Raw genomic sequence first — 18874 nt, forward strand, 5'->3', positions numbered from 1 at the left:
GGTGCAGGGTGCAAGTGTGGCAGGACTGCTGGGCAGCTGGAGACAGACTGGCGGGGCAGGCGCCTGTGCTCAGCCCAGGCTGGTCCCAGTAGAATGGAAGGTTATTCTGACCCCACAGTAGATGTGGCTGACAGAGCAGTATCTCAGCAGATGGCTGAGGAGGAGAAGGGAGCCACCGGCTCTGCTTATGGGGGTGGGAATGGCAGGGGTTAGGTGTGATGACCAGGAGTCTTGTTTTTCAGGTATCACTGAGGAAAACCTAAACAAACTCATCCAGCATGCCCAGATCCCTCCAGAGGACAGTGAGATCATCACCAACATGGCTCACCTCGGCGTGCCCATCGTCACAGATGTAAGGGCCAGTCTATAGGCATGGAGACCGTGGGGTTGGCATAGTGTATCCTGGCTGCATTCATGATTGACAGCCCCTGTGATACAGCTCTGGACCACCCTCAGCCTCAAGAAAGGAGGGAGAGGGAGAAGAGGAAGGGAAGGAAAGAAGGGAAGGAGATAGAGAGAATCAGAGATGAGGGGAGAAAGGACAATGAAACAGAGTTCAAAGTCAGGATTTAGACATGTATCCAGGAGTCACATAGTCACTAAAGCTGAGCTGTCTCTGAACTCATCCAGAACACATCACCCCTGTCATACCTTGTGTGACCTTACCTGGACACATTAGGCTTGAGTCAGGGACTATACTGTGTGCTCTGAGAGAGTGGGCAGATCCTCTGTTTTACACAGTGCCTTGAACCAGATGGAGGAGCCCCACTGTGTGCTCCTGGCTGGAGGCAGGCAGCCCATGGAGCAGAGCTCACAAAGCCAGCAGGGATCTCCAAGGGGGACTGGGTTCCACTGACCTGGCCAGTGGCCTGCAGCTTGTAGGATTTGGTGTCTTTAGAACCTGGGTCACAAAAGGCTCAAAACAGTGGAACTGATTCACCTAGAGCAGCCCATGCTGCCCACACCAAGCAGAAACCCAAGTCAAACCCGAACTAGTGTGTTGTCCTTAACAGACAGCAAATTATTTTTAATTACCATGTTTCTTTTTTGAGACAGAGCCTCACTTTGTAGCTCAGGGCTGTCTTGAATTCATGATATCCTTGCTTCAGCCTCCCAAGGGCTGGGATTACAGCTATGAGTTGCCATGCCAGGATTGATCTTTTGTTTGCTTGCCTTTTTTGTCACATTACTTACATATTTGAGTTCCTGTCTTAGTCACTGTTCTGTTGTTCTGAAGAGATGCCATGATCAAGGTAACTCATAAAAGAAAGCATTTAATTTGGGGCTTGCTTACAATTTCAGAGGTTTACTCCATTATAATCATGGCAGAGAGCATGGCAGCACATGTGTGTGGTTTTGGAGAGACTGAGCCTGGCAAGGGCTTCTGAAACCTTAAAGCTCCCCCCAAACCCCCTGCCATAACACACTTCCTCCAACAAGGCCACATCTTAATCTTCTAATCTGTTCAAATAGGTATTACTCCCTGAGGACTGAGCATTCAAATATACGAGTCTATGGGGACCATTCTGATTCAAACCACCACAGCCCCACCCCTTTGTCATTTTTCATGACTCAAGAACCATACTTTGAGTTGGGTGTGGTGGTGTACACCTTTAATGCCAGCACTAAGAGACAATCAAAGCAAGTTTCAGGACAGCTAGGGCTACATAGAGAAACTCTGTCTCAAAAAAAAAAAAAAAAAAAAAAAAACCCACAAAAACAAAACTCCAAAAAACCATACTTTCTCAAGTCTTCCTTCTTCCCAGAGTTTCTTAAAGAGGTACATTTAGGAAAACAACAACAATAAAAAAGAGGTACATTTGGGGGCACCACTGGCCCGAACCTCTCCTTTATTACTCTTTGCCAATGCTAATTCTGAAGAGGGTCCTTGAGAGAATTCCAGAGATCAAGGAGACCCAGGTGTCCCCAGCCAGAGTCTGACCTTCCGTGTGCTTGTGTTCAGTCCACACTACGCCGCAGAAGCAAGCCGGAGCGGAAGGAGCGCATCAGTGAGCAGACCTACCAGCTCTCACGATGGACCCCAATCATTAAGGACATTATGGAGGTCAGTTTGGGGTGTGGGAGCAGGAGCCAGGCTGCTCTTCAGTAGAGGTGGTCCTGGTTCCGACACCCCTGCTGGCAGGTGGCAGTGACACCCTGTGATTTAGTTACGTGAGGATAAGAACCCAGACCTCTGGGGCTCTGTCAGTCCTCCCAAAGCACCTCCCTCCGAGGACTGGTGAACAGCCCTGAGGCTGCATCTTAGGTTGAGTGACTCCTGCTGCAATGAAACACCATGACCAAAAGTAACTTGGAGAGGAGGGGCTTATTTTGCTTATGTTTCATCACAGTTCATCATCACAGGCAGTCAAGACAGGAACTCATGCAGGAAGGAACAGAGGAATCCTGCTTACTGGATTGTTCCTCAAGGCTTGCCCAGCCTGCTGTCTCATAGCACCCAGGACCATCAGCCCAGGGATGGCACCACCCACAGTAATCTGAATCCTCCTAGATCAATCACTAATTAAGAAAATGCTCCACAGGTTTGACTGCCATTTGATCTTAAGGAGGCAGTGTTCCTTCCTCTCCTGTCAAGTAAAACTAGCCAGGAAAGAGAGACACCTGGAGACCTCAGGATCCATTTGTCCACTGCTCCAGTCTTAGGGGATATAGTCCTATGCTATAGAAGTGCCTCTGTGGTGCAGTACCCAGAAGATCCAGGCTCATGTCAGCATTCCATGTTCAGATGAGGAACATGCACCCATTCTGCTAGGGGACATGGTCCTTCCAGTCACACATCAGCCACATGTGGAAGGGCCTCAACAGGAGGCTACAGCCTGCCCACCTCTCCCCCTGCTTCACTCCTGAGCTCTCTTTACACCAGCAGACTGACCTGGGCTCTGTGCCTCAAACTAGGCCCTTGAAATAGTCTTGTGCTTATCTCTGCTTTCTGATCCTGCTTCCCGTCCATCTCTCCAAGGTCTGTATGGTGCCTCACATGCCTGGCCACCCAACATTGCAGAGCCTATTGCATTGACTTCCAAAGCTCTGGTCAGCAATGCCATGTACATGTGTCCTTGCTGCTCAGTTGGAGGCCATCTTTTGTTTTTTTGTGATTGGGTCTCAATCCCAGACTGCCCTTGAATTTAGGACATAGCCAAGGATGACTCTGAACTTCTCATCTTCCTGCTCTCTTCTGTAAACTCTGGATTAACGGCATATACCACTATGGCGGCTTTATGTTGTAGGTGATCAGCCCAGGGCTTCATACATGCTGGACAAGTACTCTGCTAACTACATCACATCCCCGGGGGTCATCTTCCAATGGTGATTCTGTCACTCTGTGCCCTGTGTCCATGGCACAGAGCCTCATGGTGACCAAACTGAGGCACCATGTGTGTTAGCTGTCAAGGGATGAGAGACAGTGGACTTCGCCGCAAAGTGACTTCTGTCCCTCATCATCACAGTAGGAACCCTGCAGGGCCCTACACCATTCGGCCCTTTAGTTTGGATGAGACAGTCTGCCCAGCTTCTACATGTGACTGGCAAATAAAATGGGAGTACAGAGAATAGGGTCTTGCCTTGTATCCGAGTTAGTTCAGGTATTGCTACCAAATTATATGCTAAAGAAGAACATTTATGTAGGGTGAGTCAGCGTCTTATTTTTAAAACCTACAAACCAAAAGGGTACGTGGCTATGGAGCACCCAGACACCAACTGCCTGTCTCTGGTTGTGGAACTGAGGAAGCAGCGCTGATGCACCATTGCCTTTCTGCGTGTCCTCCCTGCTCCCTCAGAGGCCTGTGCAGGCTTTTCATGGTGCTCCTAAGCAGAGTGTGGACTTCCAAGTGGCAGGAGATAGCCAGAATCTACCCACCGGACAATTAGGCCGTTGACAAACTACAGGGCAGGCTCTACCCAACCGCAGTTTTCACCAGGCGGACAGCACATGTCAGGAATGTAGTGGACACAGTGAGTTATACAATGGAGCACACTGCAGAGATGAAGGGAAAGTGGTGCTTTGTATGTCTGACAGAGTAACCCATAGGGCCAGGCAGTCTAACAACCTGCTACCAAATGAGTGTTATAGGCCCTGCCCTCTGCTGGGCCCCTGGCAGTGGCAGCAGGCACAGGAAGAGGGTGCAGATGTGGTCGCTGCCTGACTTTTTCTTCACATCCTCTTGGTTTAGCTTCTATCAGCCTTTTCAAGCAGGCAGTGGGCTGATCTCTGTCTTTCTCCTCTCTAGGACACTATTGAAGACAAACTGGATACAAAACACTACCCGTATATCTCCACCCGCTCCTCTGCTTCCTTTAGCACCACTGCTGTCAGGTGGGTAGATGCAGGGAAAGCAGGGGGACTCTGTGCGGTGATCTGGCTAAGAATGGCCTGTGCCATCAGAACCCTCCTGTACCATCCACTGTGGCCAGGGTGCAGCAGGCCCAGGTTCACAGCAGGCCATATGGCTCTCCCTTTGGCTCCCAGCCCTTCTTCCTTCATGCGCCCTGTCTGCCTCAGCTACTACCTCTTTGCTCATCCTTGAACAAGCCAGGCCTGCTTGTGCCTCAGAACCTCTGTATCTGCACACAGGCACATAGACATGGACATACACACAGACATACAGACACACAGACACATGCACACCCTCTCACATGCTTTCTGCAGCCAGAAAAACTTCACGGCCCCTCCTTTAATCTGTAGGTCTTTCTTGAGTGATCCTCTTTGATGTTCGCTAACCACCTGTTTAATCATGGAAGCTCAGTGTTCATAGTAATTCTATTCACAGTAGCCTAGCATGGAAATGGCCCAGGTGCCTGCCAGCTGACTAGAATTTAGACAGCAGCTCCTGAGCTGTGAGCCTGGAGACTTGTCAGTGCTCATAGAGAGAATGATCAACTGTGGCTCCCAGTGTTGACACTCCTCTATTCCTACTGTTCTGTTTTGTTTTTTGAGACAGGGTTTCTTTATGTAACCCTGGCTGTCCTAGAACTCTCCCTGTAGACCAGGCTGGCCCCAAACTGGTCCTAGACTCCCAGAGCTCCACCTGCCTCTGCTTCCCAAGTGGGGGATTAAAGGTGTGTGCCACTACTGCCTGGCTTGGTTTTTTTGTGTTTTTGGTTTTTTATTTTGTTGTTTGTTTTTGGGTTTTTTTGTTTGTTTGTTTTTGAGACAGGATCTCACTGTGTAGTTCTGGCTGTCCTGGAATGCAGTATATTGGCCAGTCTGGCCTTCAACTCACAGAAATCCACATGTGAGCTCTGCCTCCCAAGGCTGGGATTACAGGTGTGCTCCACCGTAACCAGCAACGCCCTAGAATACAAGCCACTGTCCCTTTTCTCTGGCTTGTCCCTGGCTTTCTGGCTTTCTGTCTTCACCCTCGGCCTTTGCCTGGGCCTAGGCCAGAGGGCTTCAGTGGCTCCTGTGGCAATGGCATCCCCTCAGATGGCAACAAAGGTGAAAAAGCCCTTTGCCAAATGTGGACTAAACTACAGCCTCCAAGTGCTGCCCTTGCTAGTCTGACTGTCCATGGACCAGACTGATAGTGCCCAGCTGCTTCCTCCCTTTCATGCTGTCCATTTTCTTGGCCTAGACACCCCAACTCTCCTAGTATCTGAGTCTCGGTCCCCACTGAGGAAGTCCCTGGATGGGGAGGTCTAGCAGTGAAGAGCCACCTGCTGTTTATGTCTCTGGTAAAGCCTGAGCAGTGTTCTGTGGCCCTTGTCCTGTCCTGGGGCACTCAGCAATTCCCACCCTGTCAGCCTCTGACTTCTTAGGGGCAAGTGCCTTTCCCTGTGGATACAGTACCAGGAACCCTGGCCTCCACAAAGCCTCTTTACATGTGATTGGTGTGCCAACCTGACGTAGCCCTCTGCCTCTCCCCACTGTCCAGTGACGCAGAGTCCCGGACAAGCTCGGGACCATGCCTGATATGAAACCGGCATCTGAATGAGAAACATGCAGGCCGAGCTGCTGAATGAGCGGTCTCGGCACCTGGGTGGTCCTGAGAGCATGGCACTCACAGCTCAGGCCCCCGCATGGCAGTTCAGCCTGGCCAGCCCTGATGAGCAGTGCGGCTCACATCTGGATGCCGAGTCACCTGTCACTGGTCTCTCTCCCTCAGCGCCCGCTATGGACACTGGCACAAGAATAAGGCTCCCGGAGAGTACCGCAGTGGGCCCCGTCTCATTATATTCATCCTCGGGGGCGTGAGCCTGAACGAGATGCGTTGTGCTTACGAAGTGACCCAGGCCAACGGCAAGTGGGAAGTGCTGATAGGTGAGCAAGGCATGCGTTCTTCCTGAGTTGCTGCCTCATTGCACCGCCACTCCATCCCATGCTTTGTGTCGCATTCTGTCTTAGGTCCTCCCTCACCCCAGCAAAACTTGGCCCTCGACAAGTTTGTAAATGTCAGGAGCTAGGGATATCTGCCCTACTGTGTCTCTTGCTGAAAGACAGCCTTTGGGGATGGAAAGAGCCGGGACGTAGTCTCAGATCCATACACTGATGGTGCTAAGTGCAGTCTCCTTGAACAAGAGAGGAGCTCCCCAAGCCATGTCATGACCCGACAGGACAGAGTTCATGGCACCTTCTTGCATCCTGGAGCAGGGCTGAGAAGGAAGTTGCACATCTGCTTGCATCAGGCCTTGGACCACACCTGATGGCAGGTTTAGCACTACTGTCGTCCTAGCACTCTGTTGGAGATAGACAGTGTGTCCAAAGATATGCTGAAGGCCACTGGCCTGGTGGCTGGGTCAGAAGGATTCACTAGCCAGGCCCCATCATCTGTTCCGTCACACCCTTACTTGTATTTCCCATTCACTTCCAGAATAGAAGCAGCTAGTGGAAGATGGCCTGTTACAGAAGGAGGCACTTCCTGCTCCCTGTCTCCAGGATCAGCTGTAACTTTTAGGGCTGCCAGAGAAACTTAGGTTCTCCCAGATGTCTCCCTTTTGGCTCCAGTCAGAGTTGTATGTGCCACTAACTGTCAGGAGCTGTCATGGACACTGCCCTGTCCAGGCTCAGCCTCTGTCGGGACACCTCCTAGACATAGTGTAAAGCCAAAGATTGTGGCCCTAGGAGTGTGCTTGGCACCGTGGGAAGTGGCCCTCTTTAGGGCCATTGGAGTGCCACATGGGCCATGCATACAGGCGCTGCAACAAAGGAGCAGCTGCCCAGCCAGAAAGGTTCTCTCGGCTCACAGGTGCCTGCTACTGTCCATACGCCCAGGTGAGGTCACCTCAGCAAAATGTCACTTCTGTCTCTCCAGCTTGGATGGCCAAGTCCCAGCACCTCCCAAGCTGTCCAACCAAGCAGGCTCCATAGAGCAATAAGATAGTTGCTTCTGGGCTTACCAAGACAGGCATGAAGGGGCCATCACCTCAGCAAGCTTTGTGGAAGACTGTACGCCCTTCCCCAGCTCCCACGGGCATCCATGATTAGTTTCTGTGCCTGCTTCTCTGTGACATAGGCCCCATGAGTGTTCCCGCTCACCGTCTGCGTATGTGTTGCATGCATGTGTTAGAGGACTCTGAGCTCAAATACGGCTTTCCTGGACAGCAGCTGTCACAGCTGGGCTTTGGGGGAGAACCTTCCTTTCCCCTCTGGACCTTCCTTAAGGTTCCTTGTGCAGGGGGAGGGTGGAGACCCAGGGACAGGGAACTGCCTGCGTGGGTTCATGGAGGGGCTCCCCAGAGACAGCCACCATCTGTTGTGTGGCCTCCCATGCTCTGCATGCCAGCGCCTGCGTACATGTGTGCATGCGTCTGTGCATGCTTCGCCTCTCACACCTCTCTGGCTTCGGGCGCTGGGGCCTCCATTGGCATGTCCAGGGGCACCTCCGTTCAGCCGGCCTCTATTCTCCCACAGGTTCTACACACATTCTCACTCCCACCAAATTCCTCATGGACCTGAGACACCCCGACTTCAGGGAGGCCTCTAGGGTATCTTTTGAGGATCAGGCTCCAACAATGGAGTGAGAGCCAAAGAAACAAAGTAAAAGCAGCTTATTACAGAAAGAAACTCTTCCGCTCTGAAGGGCTTTCTTTGATTATCCTGTCACTCTTTTTTCTTTCTTTTTCTCTTTTTTACTTTATTATTTCTTTGATTTTCTTTTTCCAAGAAAATGCTTGCAGTTCTTAATGCCGATTGAAAATGTGTCCAGTGCTGCCTTCACTCCATGCACCAGCTCACTCAGGCCCTGGGTGAATGCTGCACAGTCACTGGGGCTAAACCAGTGACAGTAACTGTGTGAATATTCCCCAAAGAGGATCTTAGGAGTTGAGGGAAGTCTGAGGCATGGTGTCCAAGCCTGCTGTCCAGGGTGAGATGTAGGCTCCTACAGGGTATGTGAGCTTCAGAGTGAGGCCAGCAGACTTTCAGGATGGCCACACGAGGAAGGCCAATCCTTGGGAGATGTCTGCACCACCTGAGGGTGAGAAAGGAGTAACTTTATGGAAGACTTGGGGCCAGTGAAAGGCAGAGGGACAGACTGCTCTGCTCAGGATAGATACAGTGCTGAGGGATGGCCACCCTCCCGCCGCTCTGGGTGACAGCACCCTCTCTGCAGAAACCGCAGTCTCGTGTCCTGCTTTTATTCCAGTCCAGCGGAGCAGGGCTGCAGTCCTAGCTACTCAGCAGGCAGAGGCAGCTCACCTGGGCTACAGAGTGAGTTAAAGGCCAGCCTGCACAACTCAGCAAGACTACATCTCAAAAAGTGAGCAGAGGGCTGGAGAGATGGCTTTGTGGGTAAGGGCACATCATACACTTGGAGGGACCCACATTCTGTTCCCAGCACGGATACTCAGCAGCTCACAGCACTGTAACTCCCGCTCCGGAGAATCTGATGCTGTTGACCTCTGTGGGCACCTGTGCGCATGAACACACATTCACACACTTATGCATGATTAAAACAATACAACCCATTTTTAAAAGTAAGAAGAGAGGGCCAGAGAGATGACCCAGAGGTTAAGAGCACTGTGTGCACTGGCTGCTAGAGGTTCTGAGTTCAATTCCCAGCAACAAGCTGGGGGCTCACAACCATCTATAATATGATCTGGTGCCCTCTTCTGGTGTGCAGGTATAATGCAGACATAACATTGTATATATTATATATAAATATACATATATAACATTATATATAAATAAATAGTTTTTAAAAAGGTAGGAAGAGAGCTAAGATGTATGTTAGTGGTAGACTGTTTGCCTAGCATGAGTAAGATTTGGAAAGGGAAGAAGATGGGAAGAAATTGCTTTTCCTTTGGTGCTCTGAATCCTTTATGCTTGAGCAGTCCTCTCTCTGTGTGTGTGTCTCTCCCCCCCCCCACCTATCTCTCTCTCCCCTCTTGGTAAGGTCTAGAGCCCTCAAGGAAAATCTGTTTTTGATAAGCCCAAGCTTGATTCTCAGGCACCTTGTCTGTTTGGTGGCTTAGGAGACTCTTCCACACCCTCCTCATTCCTTCTCCCTTTCCATCCTTGTGTCAGGAACCTCCTGTGTTACAAGTTCCTCAGTGTTTTTACCTGTTTTATTATGGGCCCTAGAAAAGTCCTTTTTCCATAAGTTGACATGTGACCCAGGTTGGAGTATCCTGTATGCAGTAGGGAGCGAACTCCCAGGCCACAGAATATGAGCACAGGGACACTGGACCATTTCACCAAGGCTCCCCAAAGGCAGTCTGTATTTCAGTAGGGCAGATGCAGGCCTCAAGCCATGCATACATACCCCTAGCCTCCTGATAGGCTTCAGGGGCGTGGACCTTCCCAAGCTTGACTAGATAGCACCAGAAGCTGGCTCGCTTAGTGTGGTTTCCATGTTGAAAGAAGAAGTAGCAAGCTACTCCATTCATCTGCACTTCCCTCAGGAGAGGGATATTATCTCCAGGACACCAGCCATGAGCCAAGAAAATGGAGTTAGCCATAGCTCTGGACCTCAACTCTATCTGAACTGTGCTCATCTTCCTTAGGAAAGCAAGGTCAATGGGAGATAAAGCATAGAGGTGTGCTTCTGTCAACCTAGGCCTCAGGAAACAGAGGCAGGCAGATCTGTGTGAGTGTGAGGCCAGCCTAGTCTACATGAGAGTTCAGAGACAGCCAGGGCTACAGACTGAGACTCCGTCTCGAGAATAAATAAATAAAAATTTAAAGATATGTGTATAAAGGGAAGAAGGGAGATGAAGCAATAGCAAGCCACAGAGCCCTAACACCAGTGAGGCCAGAGGAAAAAGACACTCATTCACTCTCCTGTTGTGACCATCCAGGTGAGCAGAGACAGAATAGCCTTGGTTTTGTAGCTTATCTTTAGGGTGATACCCCCCAGAGAGTATCATACGTTCCGGGAGACAGTGCCTTGCCGTGTCGTCCTAGCTCCACTCACCAAGGCAGCTGTGGGTCAAAGGAATCTTGACCATTGAAGAAGCCCAATTCCATCAAGCCTCACCTTAGTCCCCTCTAGCCATCCCTCCAGACTGCCCATGAGTGATGGCTTCTGATTAGATTTTTACATTCCTACCTTGTGATGTAGGTCAGTAGTGCCAGTCATGAGGGGATGGCCGGGAAGCCATCAAAACAAATGAAAGAGAGGCTGGAAAAATGGCTTGGTGGTTAGGAGCACTGGCTCTTCCAGTAGATCTGGGTTCCATTCCCGGTGCCTTCATGGGATCCAGTGCCCTCTGCTGGCCTCACTGAGCACCAGGCACAGACTTTGATGCACTGCCACACATTGAAGGCAAAACACTCACACATAAAATAAAAAGTTATTTTTAAAAAGAAACATAAGCAAATGAGAGAACTCTTGGGCTAGATTAGGCCTATTTAGTGCATATGCTACTTATGAGATTTCTTTTTCTTTTTGGCTTGTTTTGTTTTTTGAGACAGGGTTTCTCTGTGTAGCCCTGGCTGTCCTGGAACTCGCTGTATAGACCAGGCTGGCCTCGAACTCACAGAGGTCCACCTGCTTCTGCCTCTGTCTCCCGAGTGCTGGGATTAAAGGTGTTTAGCACCCCTGCCCCACTCATTTGTGAGGTTTTTGTGTGCTTATAGAGAACGTTTTGCTGTGCTGCAGGCTGGGGTTGCTCTGACATACAAGCACCCCTCGCACCCCTCTGATAAGGATGGCTTCTTTCCCAGAAGGCTCCAGGGAGCCCTTAACCCAGAAGACTAGCCCTAAGGCTCTGAATCATGAGATGGGCATTTGAACAGACTTCAGCTTCATCTTTGGAGGCCACTGCTGGCATTTCATAACCACCCAGTTGCATGGACTAGAGGAGAGCCTCTGAATTCTTGAGTAGGAGGCCAGTGTAGCCAACCTCTTGGCGACAAAAATGACGGCAACTGCAAAAGGCAGCTCATGGCTCGCCTCACTCCCTTTGCTGCGTTGATGGTAGCAAGCTCCATCTGCGATACTAAGGCAGTTCAGCTAGTTGAATGTCAGGACCTAGCTTTGGATGACCTGGATCAAGGGAAGGCCTGGAACTGGCCTGTTGCTGAGAGAGGCCTCACTTGTTCTCTAAGATTCAGTTCTACACTTAAAGACTAGGAAGGCCCAGGGGTTAGGAATAAGACAGTATCAGAAGATTCTAGATCATACCTCCCTGAATTTCTGAATGTACATGTGAGAAGTGGGGAGGCACTTTGGAACAGGCCTCCGACCAGAGGCACTCCTTTGAATTTGCCTTCAAGATCAGAGGAGCCTTCCAGTTTCCTGGACCAGTTTTCAGCATGAGGAGCAGGGCATTCTCTTGCCAGTACATTCCTTGTTGACTTTAGGAAGCCCTAGGCCACTCCTCACAGGCTCCAGAGCCAGCAACATGGAGGGAGTGGAGGTCTGGACGGCCTTCCTTCTGGCATTGGCTCATGCTGACTTCCCTTCAGCTGTGAAGGCCCGTGTCCTCCCAGGAGGGCTGGCAGCTCACTGAAGTGGGTGTGCTCTGGCAGAAGGGGCAGCGCAAGCCCTCCAGGCAGCATATCCACCCTGGGGAAGGCGCTGCAGATCTGCAGAGTGGTGACACAGCCTCAAAGTTCAGGGCCAGCGCAGGGAACGCTCAGGGCAGCGCGCTGCTTGACCCCGGGCCTTAACCAGGGATGGACACCTCACTCAGAACAGTGACTGTAGCGACGGGACCTGGAAGACGCCTCTCAGATTGTTGCTTTTCTTGTGGTCCAGACTAACCAGGAAGTTTCCAGGCCACTGAGCAAGTGGTGGTCAGAGGCACGGGGACCAAGCCTCCTTGTGCCTGCCCTTGGAATGGAAGTCTGGAAGTAGGATCTCGGGTCCCCGCTCCCACAGAGGCCTACTGCTTCCAGGTTCCCAGGGAGGCACATTTTCAAGAACGGATCTTTCGTTTAGTTCTCCTGTCCCACCGGGACCCGCTTTGCACCCACTGCTGCGTGCATGCACGCCTCATGCTCACACCACCCGTCACCTCCATTCTGTTTAAGCCCATGTCCAACCACTCGGCCCCGCGTCATTAGCACACCCACATCTCTGTGGAAAAGCCCTTCATCTTAAGATTTGTTTCATTTTAATTTTTTTTTAAGCTTTGCTCTAGAAGCATATCTGATTCCATTAGCTTAAACTTTTGCAAGCATTTCCAATCACTTACAATACCGGTCTCCACAAGGTAAGGCCTCAGGTTCCCACCCTTTCCCTCTCACACCTGAGGACCCCGCCATGCTGGCTCCCAGACGTCAGTGGGTCCCCATGTCCTACCAGGCACCATTCTCTCTGCATAGAGACAGCTGCAGGCCTCTGCCCTTCTCAGCCACTGTCTCTTGCCATATTTGAAATTTCTCTCCCTGGCTTCAAGAGATGACAAAGCACGGCCACTGTCAGTCACCTGGCAGATGGCGCTGGGCTCTGATTGAGAGATGGTTTCTAGGTTCAGCCTGGGACCCTGCTTGAGCCTAAATGCCTCCTAAGCCTATTCTAACAGGGCCCAAGGCTTCCATCCCCTGCCCCCTCCCAGCTTCCACTAGACCCATACCAGGGTTGGGGGGAATGGTGAATGGGGGAAAGAAGCCTCAGGCTGTAATAGGTGAGTGAGCTCACTGTCTTCTCCGTCTTCCCAGGATCCACGCACATTCTCACCCCACAGAAACTGCTGGATACGCTGAAGAAGCTGACTAAAACAGATGAAGAAATAAGCAGTTAAAAAATAAGCCGCCCCTCCAAAACCCTGGCTCCCTTCCCACAATGCTCTGCAGCTCCCCAGCGCGACACCTTGGTTACTCTGCTGCCTCCCCATCCCTGCACGCCCTGGCCACCCCGTTGCCGCGCTGAGTTCTTCTCCTGTGCGATGACACCCCATTTGTCCTCTGAAAAGCAAGAGAGTAATGTGCTGTTTTTTTAAAAATGAGTATCTTCTGTACGTATCCCACTATAAGTTCACGCGCAAGCGCCGCACTGCAGAAGCGTCAGAACTCTGAACTGAGTGGAATCCCTCGTATTTATGATCCTGTGACCTGTATATAGCCCCGTGCCACGTGCGCACATTGCTTGAGTATGGAAAAGGTAGACGTGTGGATGTTTCTCAAAGCTTGTTTGGGCTCATTTCTGTTCATGTCGGGAATCATGAGGTGTCTGCCCCCCGATATTCCAAGCTGAGGAAGTGATCTATTTTTCTCTCCAGTCCCTGCTCACTGCCTGTTCTCCTGCAGAGAGTCTAGGAAATGGCAGTGAGCAGACACCCCTGAAGGCCAGCATGGAACGGGCTCTTTGCCTGGTGTTGCAGCTGTGGGGGGGGGGGTCCCACATGAAGCCAGTCTGGGTGCCAGCCAGTGTTGTCTCCAGAGCCTGACACTGCTTGCCCTGACCTGTGTCCACAGTGCTGTAACATAAATCCTCCAGCCTAAACCAGCATGCCTAACACCCTCAGGTCTTCAAGGGAAGAGTTAGGCACAGCCAGCTCCTTCCTTCCCAAGGCTTCACTTGAACAGAGTCAGCCTGGATGGAGGTCAAGGGTCAGGAGTGAACGGGAAGATGTGGGTTTGACATTCCGGTCAAAGGGTGCTTTGCTCTAGAAGGTAGGCCTGAGGAATGGGGTCCCTGCTGCTCAGAGTACCCTCAGTTTAAGATACTTCATCAATCTTAGTTTTGTGTAATGTACAGTCATGTGTCATTGTGGTTGTAGGAAAACAATGATCATTTTATTCTTTGTATTAAAAATTGTCGCTGTATAAAACATAGCTAGCTATCAAGCAGAAATTCCAGAAGCAGATGCTGAAAGGATGGCCTCCATCCTCAGGACGCAGCAGCTCCCTGAGCATGGCACTCACTCTGCTGCTGGAGTCGTGAAACATAAAGACAGTGGAAGTCACAAAAAATGTCCCCAGCCCAGCCCCCGGCCCTCCCTCCCACAGACTTGTGTGTATTACTGTGTCTCGTGCTGTCTTCGCAAGCGTGGTATATGCCTTCCTCTACTGCAGGTGACCTGTGCCCTCCTCTCTTCCTGGCTGTAGAGTCTTAGTTCTCAGATCCCGCCCCTTGCCCTTCTCCCGTTAGGACTGAATCCTAGTAGCCCTGGTTGATTTCTGTAATGGTTTCTTTCGTCCTTTCCCTCTGGTCAAGCAATGCTCATGCTTCAGGACCTTGTTTGTCGAACATGTGGGGTTTCCTTTATGTTATTTATATAAATAATTTCTCAAACGGATATTTAAAAGAAAAAAAAAAACATCTAGTCTGTCTTGAAACTTGTTAAGTTGAAACTCTTGAATCTCAGTGTTTGAAGAATGGAAGCACAACCATGTACCGCTCTGTACCGTCCTGTACTGCAGCATTTGAGTCTAATAAAGACATCAGCGCTCACTCCTGGTGCCCGGGCCCACTGTAGAGCTGGTTTTTCTTTGGGGACTGAAGAGGAGGCTAGCCACCGCACAGCTGTGGCTTGGAGTCTTCTGGATCCCAGGGATTGCGGCTTGCATTGCCTCTGTACCCATTTCCCATTTGGGGACAAAGCTTGTCACTAGCTCCAGGTGGCAAAAAGATGATGCCTCAGTGGATGTGATCGCACTCAGCTTTAGTCCTAGTACTTGGGAGGCAGAGGCAGGGGGATCTCTTGAGTTCAGCCAGTCAGGTCAGTCAGGTCTACATAATGAGCTCCAGGCCTGGCCAAGGCAACATCGTGAGGCACTGTTTCAGAGGAAATAAGGACCCGCCTAGACACAGGCGCATCTTTTCAACCTGGTCCTTTCTAGAATGCCCCTGCCTCAGGCACCGCAGGACCATTTCACCTCGAGCATGTAGTCCAGTGTGTTTAAGGCACCGGGATGCCAGTCCCTCCTTCGATGTCTGCTCCCACCCCAGCTCATGTGTGGAAAGAGATTCCTTCCTCCGGTTTGGAAGCTGGTGGCGTCCTGTGAACTGCAGAGTCAGCTATGAGGTTGGTCCGGAGAAAGCAGAGTTTTACGGGTCATGGAGCAGCAGGGATCATTAAATGCTCTCCTGCTGAAGTCTGCACATGGCTTGGCCCTGGCCATTCACGTGCTGGGAGCACGGCTCCCTGTGTCACAGGCAGTCCTGGGAGAGACTGAGGCAATGACTGGGTTATTGATGTACTGTGGTTCTCGCCAGGGGCCGCTGTCTGTAGTCAAGCCTGGCCTTTCTGGCTCAGTTTCTCACAACAGATTTCTCTCACATGCTCCAACCATCAGCCAGAAGGAGCTCCTGGACTAAGCAGCCGAATAAACTAGGCCTAGGGGAACAGGCTTGTAACCCCAGCTGTTTAGAAAGCAGAGACAAGATTTTTAATTCTAGAGCTGCCTAGACTACAGAGCAATTTCAAGGTCAGCCCTAGTGAGACCCTGTTTCAAGACTAAAGAATAAAGAAAAAGCTTGAAAGTTGGGATATGACGCCAGTTAGAACACTTCCCAGCATTTGCGAGGCCTCAGGCTCCACCCCAGCACCAAAAAAAAATTCCCTGGGCCAAAGTGGCACAGGCCTTTAATTGCAGCAGAGGCAGGCATATCTGTGAGTTTGAGGCCAGCCTATAGAGTGGTCTATAGAGTGAGCTCCAGGACATCCGGGGCTACACAGAAATCCTGTCTAAAAAAAAAAAAAAAAATAGTGCTTGAGAGATGGCTGAACATCTTTCTGTTCTTTGAGAGGACTAGAGTTTGAGTCCCACAGGATGAGTCACAACCACCTACAACTCCAGTCCAATGGATCTGCCTCCCTCTTCTGGCATCCGTGGGCAGTGCATGCAGACATGCAGTCAAAACATCCATCTATCCAGATACACACTTTTTTTTAAGATTTATTTATCTCTTATGTATACAGTGTTCTGTACTGCATGTGTGCCTGCACCCCAGAAGAGGGCACCAGATTTCATTACAGATGGTTGTGAGCCACCATGTGTTTGCTGGGAATTGAACTCAGGACCTTTGGAAGAACAGCCAGTGCTCTTAGCCTCTGAGCCATTTCTCCAGCCCATTACACACACATTTTTAAGTCAACTACCTAAACCTCTGTAAACTATCCAGCCTGGGGTCTTTGTTACAGTAACAGAAAATAACACCTTCATTGCAGGAAAGAATATATCAACTCAAGGCTACTTTGTAGATCATGTACATGTTCCCAGGATCTTTGCCTAGGGTGTGTGGGGTGGGGGTGGGGGAACTCACATTACCCACCTCTCTAAGGTCCCAAACACAAAACAAAGTTTGCAAAGGTCCCCCACCCCTACCCCCAGGGGAACCAGTGAGTGTTATTGAGCTTACTCACAGGGAACATGGGGAAATCCGAAACAGTGTCACTGGAAATGAGATGCCTGCATAGATGGAGCTCCTTCCCAAGGCCCTGAGGCCACAGGCAGTTAGGGCAGAAGTGCACACAGCAGGTTGGGAGAGGTGGGTTCAGGGTCCTCCTCATCTCCTTCCAGAAGGGAAGGTCAGCAGGCAACGAGCTCATTGACAGCCTGCACGCATGCCCAGCTGACTTCATGAAACAGTCGCAATTTGGCTTGAAGGACAGTCCTGCAGAGCATCCCACCCAGCTCCTCCAAGGCTTGCCATGTAGGCAGTGGTGAAGACGGCGTCTAGCACTCAGGCCAGGCCTCTCACTGACGTGTGTTCAGTGCCACTTGGCAGATCAGGAAGCTGGAGCTCAGAGGGGCCTGGTGTCTCCTAAAGCTCACTCCCGGATGACTTCAGCCAGCCAGTGTGTCGTGTCACCAGAATGCCTGGAACAAGGTACAAAACAGGGACTTGAATTCTAAACTGAGTAACCGCTGAAGTGGGGTACTGTGTATTCCATCTCCCCAGAGTCCTGTCCCTCATGCCATGGAAATGGCTCTTCAACGTCTTTCGCTTTTGGGGGTTTTGTTCACTTGCTGTTTATTCTGTTTTATTATCTGTGTGTGTGTGTGTGTGTGTGGTGACCTGCATGCAAAGGTCAGAACGACTTCCTGGAGTCAGTTTCTCCTTGCAGTGTGGGTTCTGGGCATAGAACTCAAATCATCAGGCTTGTGGGACAAGCAGTTTGACCCAGTGAGCCATATTGCTGGCCCATGTTTTCTTTCTTTTTTTAAGATTTATTTATTTATTGTATGAGTGTTTTGTCTCTGTATACACCTCCATGCCAGGAGACGGTATCAGATTCTAGTCTAGATGGTTGTGAGCCACCATGTGGTTGCTAGGAATTGAACTCAGGACCTCTGGAGGAACAGACAGTGCTCTTATCCACTGAGCCATCTCTCCCGCTCCCATGTTTTCTTATTTTGTGACAATCTCTCGCTGAGTTGCCCAAGCTGACCTTGAACTTGTGTGTCCTCCCTCCAAGAAACTGAGATTACAGGTGTGCATGGCCATGCTTGGCTATCCAATTTCTCTTTCTTCTGATTTCTGTTGGCCAGGCTTTCTGTCACCCCTCTCCACCCCATTTCACGACAGCAAAGTAGCACAATGTTTTAAGGTTCCAAGGGAGCCCTAGCTCCCAGGGTTCAGAGGGAGCGTCAAGCCACTCCTCCAAAAGCTGCAGCACATTTTCAAGGGGTGGAGGGGAAGCTACTGCAGCAGGCCAAAACACAGTCAAAGCCGGAGCCACCAGCCTAGTAACCCTGGAGCCCAGGCCATGTGGCTGCTCTGTCCTTCTAAGGGCCAAAACAGGCATTCATTCCCATGGAGTCAGAACAGAGGTGGCTAGGAGAATCAGGCAGATTCCACCTGAGTGGAATGCCCTGTAGGCCTCTGTGTACGATAGCTGTTACCTCCTGTGATACCCACGAAGTTGAGCCTCACTTAGAGCAAACCCACTAAGTGTTCAGGCATCCCTGAACACGATGGTGGTCCCCAGTCTTGAGCAGGCATCCTCATGAATGGGAAAAAAGTCCAGTGTGACTGTGAGATGGCTTAGTGATGAAAGGGTAGAGACTCAAGGGAGGGGCCAGCTGACAGCCAGATACTGACTGTCCCCCATCACACATGTACGCTGCCTCCCCCACCCCAGGGGCTTTCCCTCCCTACCATGCTACAGCCAAGACCAAAGCTACAGAAAGAACTTCACCTATTAGGGTAGTGTGGGACAGATGGCCCCTGCCACTAAGCTTTAAGGATATCCCAAGAGCCCAGGCTGGAGCCTCCAATATAAAATGTTGTGTGCCTGGGCCACTAAGGAATTGACAGGGTGGTCGAGAAGAGGCACATCCTAGCCTGGGGGCCCAGTGATTGTCTTCTAGTCTTGGCTAAAAGTCTATGAGGAGGTCCTACCAGCTTAGACCTCCTTCTGATTAGCCCGAAGTGACAGGCTAGGTCCTTGATGATTGTAATTAATTTCCCCCATTATTTATTTCCATTTCAGGGAAGGAAAGGTCTTCCTCAAACCCAAACTTGTACCCAAGAGCCTGGCATTCTGCTTGGAAAGGCTAAGCGTAGGCCAGGAAGAGGAC

The 18874-nt window shown here is 50.7% G+C and overlaps 1 protein-coding gene across 2 annotated transcripts in view; it reads left to right on the forward strand.

Moving 5' to 3' along the window:
• Stxbp1 (syntaxin binding protein 1) overlaps positions 1 to 14798 on the forward strand; it is a 59358-nt gene extending 44560 nt beyond the window's left edge. Inside the window, exons 15-20 of one of the 2 annotated variants that reach the window (XM_055600000.1) lie at positions 243 to 352; positions 1964 to 2065; positions 4248 to 4333; positions 6123 to 6277; positions 7868 to 7993; positions 13064 to 13131. In XM_055600000.1, the coding sequence (XP_055455975.1) occupies positions 243 to 352; positions 1964 to 2065; positions 4248 to 4333; positions 6123 to 6277; positions 7868 to 7977 (563 nt within the window). In that variant the 3' untranslated portion in view covers positions 7978 to 7993; positions 13064 to 13131. Of the gene's footprint in view, positions 1 to 242; positions 353 to 1963; positions 2066 to 4247; positions 4334 to 6122; positions 6278 to 7867; positions 7994 to 13063 lie in introns of both variants that reach the window. The other variant, XM_055600002.1, reaches the window with a different exon arrangement.
• The last annotated feature ends 4076 nt before the right edge of the window (positions 14799 to 18874 follow it).

The sequence above is a fragment of the Psammomys obesus genome, unplaced genomic scaffold (genome assembly GCF_907164565.1).
Source record: "Psammomys obesus unplaced genomic scaffold, mPsaObe1.curated_primary_1811, whole genome shotgun sequence".
NCBI lineage: Eukaryota > Metazoa > Chordata > Mammalia > Rodentia > Muridae > Psammomys > Psammomys obesus.